This window comes from Pelecanus crispus, chromosome 3 (assembly GCF_030463565.1).
Source record: "Pelecanus crispus isolate bPelCri1 chromosome 3, bPelCri1.pri, whole genome shotgun sequence".
In the NCBI taxonomy this organism is placed as follows: Eukaryota; Metazoa; Chordata; class Aves; order Pelecaniformes; family Pelecanidae; genus Pelecanus; species Pelecanus crispus.
Genome location: NC_134645.1, coordinates 36,784,048 through 36,794,188, shown reverse-complemented (window position 1 = coordinate 36,794,188; position 10,141 = coordinate 36,784,048). Strand labels below are relative to the sequence as shown.

Genomic DNA, 10,141 nt, shown 5'->3' with positions numbered 1-10,141 from the left:
CATAAGCCTGCGCTTCAACAGTTCATTGTCCCTTTCAACCCATGATTCAGCTATGACATTAATTCTATAAATATATCAGAATGTTGGGTTTATTTGGCTTGGGACACTCATTTTTCTCACTTCTGTTGCTTGGTGTTCCCAGCTGCCTTTGAACGTTAGTCACACAATATACTGTGTGAGAGATGCCTCGGTTAATCGATTAAACAGAAGAATGATGCATAAGGCCCTTTAGAAATAGTGCTGGGAAAAAGAAGTGATGCAATAGATGAAGGAGGAAGCAGCCCAAGCCGCAGAGGGTTCAAAGCCCACTGTTACTAATGGCCATGAGGCACAGGCTGGAGCTACACCCTGCGGCTGTGGGAAGGAACTGGTGGCAGTGAGGGCCCCTGCAGGGCTCCCAGCCCTTCCAAGGAATAGTAGCATAACCTTGGATTTAGGTGGCTGTTGCCAGCACACAACATTGCTGTGAATTCAGCTGTCTTCCCCTGTACACTCTGCATAGACATTATACAGTTAATAAAACGATAAACTCCAATGCAGAAACAGTGAACTAAAGCTTGCATCGCAGAACAAGAATAGTGCTTTCTGATGAAGAGCGTACAATAGTGCTTGGACTACCAAATTATAAGCTGGAGCCAGTTTCTAGACAGATGTTTAGAAGAATAAATGTGTAAGAAGGAGGATTTTACACAGGGAACTAGATCTCTTCTAGAAGCAAGCACCTGTAGGAACAAAATCTTCAGAAATATTCTGCTGGGATGGACAGTCTTGGACAAGGTGGTTGATCTTTCCTCATATTTTCAAGGGTCTGCGGGGCTCCACAGGTCTGCAGGACCATGTTTTTGCACCAGCCCTGGCCTCAACTAGCTACTTTCCATTCCCAGCCTCAGCTCAGTTGCACATACCTAGTTAAGAGTTGTGAGACATCCTCTCTCTCTCTCCCTCCATCCTAAGCAATAATGAGTTTTCCCAGAGTGAATGTTGTTCATTTCCACTATGCTCCTCCTTCTCCACTACACCTCTACTCTGCCCAAATTATGCAGTGGCATCCAGGTCCTGAAGGAATGCGGGTGGGTGGATGAAGATGCTTAAGATAGCTTCCTTTCTTAAGGGTGACACACAAAGTCCTATCAAGAGCGTTATCCAAAATGCGTATTTTAAAGTGTCCCGAAACTTTCATTTTCCTTGGTGGAGACTGCACCAGATTTTCTTTGTGGGATAACTCAGTTCTTACAGAACCATAAGAAACTTTGAAAACCGTATTTAGGCTGTAGATAGCTTCTGCAACTGCTGAAAATTCTCTTGGGGACAACCTAATGAAAACTTTTAAAGAAGCCAACAGCTTACGCCTGTTATCTTGAGTTTCTAGCCTAAGACAATGGCATGAGAGGGCCCTTTAGAAGGCAGGGTTGACTGTGCAGTTTCCCCAGTTCTATCTTGGCAGTGATCAGCAATGCATTGTTCTACTAAAGAAGCTAAAAAAGAAAAAAAAATCTTTCAGACATTTCAGATGATATTCTGCTGATAAATACTAAGATCCTGGTGAGGGGAAAAATTAATTCCATGAGTTGAACTGAAAAAAATCCAAATGCTGAAGTGAGAGAGTTGGCAAAGGGGTGGAGCTTTTTATTATCCAAAGGTGCTCTTTGACTGGGAAATACTGCGAGAGAAACACTCCGCTGGATCCTAGGCTACAGCATTCACATTTGTAGAGCTTGACACTACTAAGAATCTTTAGAGAAAGTAAACACATTTTTCTGTATATTTCTCACTAACATCATCATAATTCTTCCTTTTTGTTAAAAAAAAAAAAAGTTAAACAATGTTTTTCTTGCAAGCAGTTATCAAACATCTTCAGGGTGGACATAGAACAAAATACTTAGCTACACTCGATTTGTTCTATCCACAGACATCATTTACCAAAAGCAATATGCAAGATGAGGGATAAAGATATGTGTTAATTTCCAGTGGGTGCTTTAAACCAGTGAATTTTAAAATCTGCTTTTTAAAATGTGTAGAACCAGCAAACTCTGTTTTGCTTTTCTTCCACACAGAGCAGACAATCATCATTAGAAATTGGCCAAGCCATATTTTAGGATATAAAACACTCCAAGAACTAATGTCGGCAGGGCTGTGGTGATCAGGGATATTAAAGAAATAAAGACTGGGAAAACTCATTTGTTACACACTCTTCAAAAGAGGAACAAATGAAGAGGTGATAAGCAAATAATAAAAACAACTGACAGGAAGATTAGCATTAGACTTTGGATTTGACCAGTAAAGAAAAAGTAGAGATGTTATAAAGACATTGATTATTGAAGAAGGTGGAGAACATCATAAAGACGGGACATTGCTTTTATTAATCAAACCTGTTTAGAGGAAAAAAAAAAAAAAACAAAAAACAAAAAACCAGCAGCCAGAACGTGATATACATGGATGACAAGTGACAAAGGGTTACTGGCAGTGGACACGTGGAAGAAAGGTATCCCAGCCCAAGGTTAATACTTTTCCCTGTCTACATTCCATCACGCAATGGTGGGCTGCACCGCACTTGGACATTTCTGAATGCAAAGCCATGGCTCGAAGGTTCTACCAAATAAGAAGCTGCAGTTCGAATTGTCTTTTTTCCATACTGGTGTTTTCCCGAGATTCAGAAGACTGTAACACTTCAACATGGTCAAGTCCAGCCCTCTTCAGTGGAAGACCTGTGCCATAAGTAGGCAGTTCTTCAAATCTCCCATTAATGGCACTTTCACACATCACATTTAAAGGCGATCAAGGAGAGCTCTCATCTTGGCAGGCAGCTGGCCAGTGCATCGGGCCTTGGTACGGTCACAAAGTTCATGGTGCAGTGCAATAGTGGACAGATCTTTTCATGATCCTTCAACACTTGACTCAAGTGTTTCATTTCATCTGTTAGCTTTCCGATTTCTCTTTTCAGGGAGGTATTTTCTTGCTCAAGAGACTCATATTCCTGGAAGGAGGGAAACAAACAAAAAAAAAGCCTACTCGTAGTAAAAACATTCCTTTCAGTGCTTCCACCTTGAGTATATTCATGTAACTAGAAAAACTGCGTGGTTTCTTATTACAATGTGCAAAATGCTAAGGAACACAGCCTGGGTGCCGGAACGTGCTTTACGACCTGTGCCCTGACCACACTGTGATCTCTTTTGTGGCCCTGCAGACCAGGAGGTGCCGCTGGCCCTTGGGGGTCCCCAGCAGCCCCAGGTGGCCGCGTCCCCGTGGTGGCCTCTTCCAGCCCTGGGCCACCTCTGCTGGGAAGGGCCAAGCAGGGCAGCTCTGCACCGTCAGAGCAGAGAAAATGAAAGCACGGAGCGCAGGCAGGTGCTGGGAAAACCTGGTGCCTGGCATTGCTGGCCCCGGGCCAGCGCAGGGAAAGGCCATTTACCCAGGTGCTGGCTGAGATGCACGCCCAGCACAACGCGCCCGGTGCCAGCCACTCTTCTCCAGCCCGGCTGGGGCTTGTAGCCACCTGCTCAGATGCCCAGGAACTCAAGAGCAGGAGGAGGAGAGCATCATGCCAGCTTGTTCCCAGCCCTACTTTGTCACCAGAAGGCCTGACCACTGCCTTGGTTATCCCTGACCCAGGCTGCTTTTGAGCTGAGGCTTCTCTGGCAATGAATAAGCTGCTATTAACTGCAGGGGAGTTTTGAGATGCTCTACAGCCATACATCTGTGACAGATGTGAGATTCATTTGTCACATTTTTTGATAACTGCATGTTTCAAGTGCCCCTGCTGTCAAGACTTCTCATCCCAAAGAGAAGAGAGCTAGAGGTTCAGAGCCACCCCACGGAAAACCTGCAGGTGTCTGCACCTCACTGCTGGCCTGGGGCTCAACACTCACCCACTCATTCTCACCGCCCTGGGAAAGGTTCAGAGCAAACTTCAAAGCCTACACATGCCTTAAAAGGGCTGTTTGTCAGGCAGGAGGGAGAGCCTCACATGAAATGCTCCTCTGGGCAGCTTGGCACTGCTTTTGCTGCCCTTTGCTGCAGAAGTTTGGATCCCCTTGGCCTCCCTCACACCCTTCCACCACGCACCACTCTCACCCACAGAGTAAAACAGGCACGGTCCTCCTAAGACATTATTGTAGCCAAACTCCAGCCAAATTGTCCATCCCTGACTCGCTCTGCTCACCTCTTGTTGCCCCAGACTCCATGGGGTTGGGTTTTGGAGTAAGAGTTACTCTCCCATTTTCAGGGACGAGACTATCAAATTGTTCTTGCTAAGAGTGAATGCCTATTCAACCAGATCTGCCTGAACCTGGGAAAACCTGTGTGCCCGAGAATGAAGATTCCCAGCCCGAGGAAGATCCTCAAGTCCAGGAGGAACATCAGAGAGGCTGCAGGACAGCGCAGGGCCCAGAAATGATTCCACAAAAGCCAGGGGTTACCCCTTTCCAGAAGCACCCTGCACCTGGCTTTCTCAGGCGCTGACTCAGAGGAGATCTGGGAAAAACCAAACCCAAAACTCCCCACACAGTCCCTCTTGGCCTCTGCTGACTGTTGGCAGATCCTTCCACACTGAGAAAGAAAAGAGCCTGTGCTGAACCTCCAGAGCTGAACAACTGACTCAGCCACAATTGCAGCAGCAGAACTAACACTTACCCCAAGAGTCTTGGTAACAACAGAAGTACTGTTGTGCGAGGTAACATCCAAAACCAGAGAAAGGGGATTCCTGTCCTCCACCGTTTGCACTGACACGAGAAAACTACACCACATTGTGATATTGAGAAGTATTAAGAGTTTCTGGAAGAATCGGTTACTTTCATGGTTTTTTGGAAACACCCACTGTTATTTATCAGAGCATACAAGTATAACAGCTAACTGAACCGAGCCCTCACGCTTGGAGGTTTTGAAGTTCCTAAGAAGCCTTTTCAACTGGGTATTTCTGGCTCAACACCACATGTTTAGAATTGACTTAAGCCAGCACTGCCACTAAGCAGCACGGTCCCCTCGTCCTCCATCGCCTTCTCCCTCGTAAGGCAGCAAGCATTCATCCACTGCCATAGCGAACGTGACAAGCTTAACACTAATCCAGAAGAAAATGGGTTTGTTTTAGCCCAGAGGAGCCCTGTGATCCAGTTCACTGGGTGGTCACGGGAACAACAAACAAGGGAGGGCGAGGCGAGGGCAGGACCACGTCTCTCTCTCCCTGGCAGCGTCGATGGCAGAGCTGCACCGTCCGACGTGAGCATCGGTGTCCAGGAGTTCCCGACCGGGCACCCTGCAGCACGCGTGTCTCTGCCTCACACCCACAGCCCTCTGAGCTGGATTAGCGTGAAGACAGGCCCACGCCTGCTTAAGAAGTCCCATTTATTGTAAAGTCCCGCACTCGGTACCCGAGCTGTGCCAGCAAAACATCAAGTACTCATTCACCTCGTGAAGTTTATCTGCTTTCTGAGTTTGCTTCTTCCGGCTCCTCTGTGCAGCAACTCGATTTTTTTCTCTCCTCCTTACCTTCCTGTCATCTTCTTCGTGACTCTGGAAAACATAAGCCAGAAACATCTCACTGGTTTTTAAGGGGCACACGGAGACTCCCGAAGCCAGGCATATTTCGGGTTGCCGAGCCCGAGCACACGCGCCCCATTTCACAGCGCCGAACCCCGGCCTCCCGCAGACGGCACGGCGCCTGCGAAGGGCAGCGCACCCCCCCGGGCCCGCCGCACAGGTGGGCCCGAGGCCGGGGGGGTGGAAGCCGGCAGAGGCGCCCGGGGCACGGATGATGCCGCAGAGCCCCGCCGGCGCTCGCTGCACCGCTGATGGGGACTCGCACCCCCGTCGCCCACGGCGGGGACCCGCGCTCCCGCTCTGCCCCACGGGCAGCACTTTGCACCTGCCCTGCCCCAGCCCGGGCGAGGAGGCGGAGGTGCGAGCGGCGGGGAGGAAGGCCGGGCTCCCGCTGCCCTCCCCGCCGCGGGCGGGCGGGCGGCGGGGGAGAAGCCGCTGACCGCGGCGTGCGGCGGCGGCAGGGAGCTTTCCGCGCAGCGCCAGCGGTTCGCCCGCTCTCCCACCTGCAAGGACCGGCACCCGCAGCCGCCTCCCGGCCAGGGCAGGGCCGACGCCCGGGGGGAGCGGGCAGCCCCGACACGGCGCTGCCCGGCGTGACTCAGCCCCATGTGCCCGCCCGCAGCGCCGAGCCCCTCCGCCCGCAGCGCCGAGCCCCTCCGCCCGGCCCTACCTGCTGGCTGCCCTCGGCCGCCGCGCTGCCCCCCGCCGCCGCCGGGACGGGGCACGACATCCCGCCGGCTGCGGAGCCGCCCCGGGCCGCCGCGCTCGGGGCCGCTGGGCTCCCCCGGCCCGCGGGGGGTGGGAAGGGAGGGGAGGGAGGGGACGGCGGGGCAGGCGGGCCGGGGCGGGGCAGGGGACGCGCCGCCCCGGGCCGCCCCGGCACCTGGCACCCCTCGGCCCGGGGGCGGAGCCGCCGCCCTGCCGCAGGAGCCCCGCCGGGCCGCCCCGCTCCGGGCCGCCCCGCCGCCCGCATGGCCGTCACATGGCGGCGGCCGCGCCGCGCCCGGGGAAGCCGGAGCCCCCGGGACCGCCCGGACCCCCCCACCCCGGGCCGGCCGCCCCGCATCTGAGCGTGTCCCGTCCCCGCCGCCCCGCGCCGGCAAGGGCGGGCAAGGCAAGGTCGCCGCGCCCCGGGACCGCGGGCTGTGCTCAGCCGCGGGGAGCCGGGGGAAAGCCCGCACCCCCGGGGCACGGCGCTGCCGGGCAGGCGCTGCCTGAAAACCCCCCGGAGAGCCCCAGCCCCGGGGGCCGGCTGGGCCCGGCGCCGCTGCGGGCGGCCCGACCCCTGCTCTCGCCTGCAGCCACGACCGGCCCGCTGCTTCTCCTCTCCCCAGCCCCGCTGCCGGCGGCCCGGCGGGGAGGCCAGGCTGCCCCCGGGAGCCGGCCCCGGCCTCCCGCGGCGCCCCCCGCCCAAAGCCGGCTCACCCCCGGCCGCTCCTGCCCGCCGCGCTTCTGCGACATCGGCTTTCAAAAGCGGCGTGAGCTCCGGCGAAGCGACGGCCGGCGGAGCCAGGGGTCACGGGCGTGAGGACACGGCATCGGGGCTGGGATAACGCGATTTTCACTTTCGCTACTCGCCCTGTTCCTTTAAATAACGAGGAAATGCCGCCGGCTTCTTGTAAAGGCGAAGCCAGGCAAGGGCTGCTGAAAACACGGTTGCTGCAGGCAAAAACCTGTTCGACTGTTCCGTCGAGGGTATTTTAACAGACTGAACGCTGTTTCTTTCACCCCTCCAAACGCTTTCCTTGCATTTTAATTGAACCGTTATCTTGGCCCTCTGCTCTGAAGGGGAGGAAGGTGTTTGCGCCGACAGGTACTTCAGCACCACCCTTGCTCTACCGTAGATGCATCTGTATGTGGTAACTAACGTGCGCTTCTGGCTGCGCTCAACTCACGGGGGCAAAAGCATGGCCACGCAAGCAGGGTTAAGTGCCCCCAAACTGCAGAGCAATCAGTCATAAAGCCCCAGGTGTCTTAATGAATCAGATACTTCCCTATTTTTCTTTTTTTCCCAGAAGTTTGAGTCATCCAGCTTGAAGATGAGGTTACAAAGTTTGCAAGCTGAGTAAATACAGACTATCCTTTCAGGAAGATGGGGCTAACAGTTCATGCTGAAGGTGAGAGAACCACCCTGCCCGGGAGTCCAAGAGTCAAACCGAGGTCTGCGCTCTGTCACAGGTTTCCTGGTAGGCTCTTACAGGATGTTCCCAGCCCCCTGGTTTCTTTAAAAGCAGTCTTGCTTCTCCCTTCCTCCGTCATCCAGCTCGCCGACACCAGGATGCCCACCAAGGGGGTGCTGATGGAGGCAGCAGGTGTGGGTTCAGTGCCGATCCCCAGCTGAGGGGATCCAAACCAACACCTCCTGGAAGGCAGCCCTAGCTGCCAGGTGGTGAGCGACGAGCGGGTGAATTGCTCACAACCGCTCCTTTGAAACAGTCCGATCTTGCATTAACTACACGTCATGCAGTTAAGGAAAAGGAAGAAGCAGAAACACAGGCATGAGCAGAGACTTAGTTGGGACAGTGGCTTGAAAAGAGAGCACTACGCTCCTTGCTGCCTTCGTAGCTTAAGCAGAGTTGAAATCAATAGCACTTAGAAGCTGGTGTTTTCGGAGGCTCAGGGAACAGGTCTATTCTCTTGCAATAACATCTATGAACCATGTGGACAAAATACCTCACCAGCCCTTCAGAGCGATCTGTGGGAATAAAAAGCCCGCTTCCACAGAGGGACTTTGTCGCCACATCAAGCTCTCGTGCTGTTCCAGGAGCAATGCTGCCCTTAACGGCTAACTGCACAAGCAGCCTATCGAACAGCATCCTGAGCAGCTTACCAAGAGTTTATTAGTATTGAATAAATAATATCTACTTCATTGAATAACTCCCGGCAGCTGTAGGGTAAGATTTCCAGAATCCCACAAGTATGGGAGAAGTCAAGGGATGATCCCCTTGAGCCTGAATACAGTCTGCTCTTGTTCAAAGTGGCAAAGGAAATGAAAAGTCAAAATTTGCTTGTGGGAGCAAATTTCTGCTTAGTATTAAAGCTATCTCTGGTACATCTATAGAAATGCCTACACAGTAATTCCAGGTAATGCAGCAGTAAAGGCAGAGCGTTTCTATGCAGGAGAGAAAACAAGCCCAGAAACCCGTCTAGTCAGCTGAGTTTACATTTTATAATGACAGTTTATCAGTGATTTTTGTCTGCACTGAAGCAGCCTACACACATAAAGACTAGAGTTGCTGAATGCAGCTTAGCACAGCACAGCTCTTCTGAAGAACGGCACGTATCGGAACTGGGTTTCAGAGCAGCAGTGCGCCTGAGCTTCCAGACGTCGGTGTCTCTGTGAAGATTTCTGGAAGAGGAGCTCCCCTGCACGCTGTTTGGAATCCCCTTTGTTCAGAAACTACACACAGCAAAAGTGTGCGTGGACACCGCTCCAATTTGTGAGTTTTCCTTAGGTAGGGATGGCCCACCCTCACAAGCGATAAGCACATCACTGACAGTGCACGCTAACAAACAGTGAGATGTTCCATCTCACCCAAAAAAAGCCAAGAAATTCCAACTTGGTTTGCAAATGTTCCCAAGCACCCATCACCATTAAGCCGTCTTACAAAATTCAAAGGCTATAAAAAGAAAAACTACCAGACATTTCCTGATGCAATACCAATTCACCCCAAGTTAAAAGTAAGAAGTTTGGAGGTTGTGACATTTCAGTAGAAGCCTGATTAGACACTTGTCTTGCACAACACTGCCGATTTCTATGAAAAGTTAACTCAAGGACAAAAGGCTACAGGAATGGGATAAAGTGAAGTGTGTGTGTGTGTGTGTGTATATATGTATGTATTTCTGCCAGTGGGAAGAACAGATCCCAGGCGCAGCTACTTGCAGACATCACTTGCTGTAGAAATTTTTAATAATCATTTGAAAAACAGCTGAACATTCAAGTGTTGAGTTTAGCTCATCACAGAGCTTCCATTTAAAGGGACGTCCTCCGACACCTTCCATTACCGCTTGGCCAAAAGCGGCCATCGGAGATTTGTAAATTCACGGTATATGTGCTGCACTTGGAATCTTGGTTTTTTTATCCTTCTTTACACTCTTTCTTTGGCCAGCATTTCCAGATGCATTTGGTTTTTTTTTTCCCACCCAGCTGCAGTTGAAACAAAGGCCACAGAAAAAGGCCCACGGAACAAGGCCTGACTGCCCTAGCCCAGGGCATGCCTAGCCCACGGCATCCATTCCCACCTGCTTCAAATCCTGTGCAGCCCAACTATCCTGCAACCTCTTAACACTAATGTGCACTAGAGGGTGAATTCATTAATTTGCTTATTAAGTCTTAATCCACATCGCTCTCCTTCCTTATTTCTTAAAGCATTTGTCCTACCTTGGCCATTTTTGATGGGACCTCTTCAAAGAGATGTGCCTACTCCTAGCTATTTTCTGTACTTACCTATCATTATTCGCAGAGAATAGCAGGGGATCTTCCTATTAACACAGAAAATGTCCAAATACTATAATGGTAGCCATGCAAAAATCTTGCAGGGCTCTTCTTAGTCTAGGAACACTCAGATTAAAGAGTATTTGTGGATCTTGGTGAAGAAAATCATGGCAG

At 51.7% G+C, this 10,141-nt stretch overlaps 1 protein-coding gene across 1 annotated transcript; it reads right to left on the bottom strand.

The window, feature by feature from the left end:
* Positions 1–2,788: 2,788 nt before the first annotated feature.
* BATF3 (basic leucine zipper ATF-like transcription factor 3) lies at positions 2,789–6,505 on the bottom strand. Its single transcript, XM_075708332.1, has 3 exons — positions 6,203–6,505; positions 5,401–5,505; positions 2,789–2,974 (listed from the first exon to the last, which is right to left on the bottom strand). The coding sequence occupies exons 1-3, from the start codon at positions 6,503–6,505 to the stop codon at positions 2,789–2,791; spliced, it is 594 nt and encodes a 197-aa protein (XP_075564447.1).
* Positions 6,506–10,141: the final 3,636 nt, after the last annotated feature.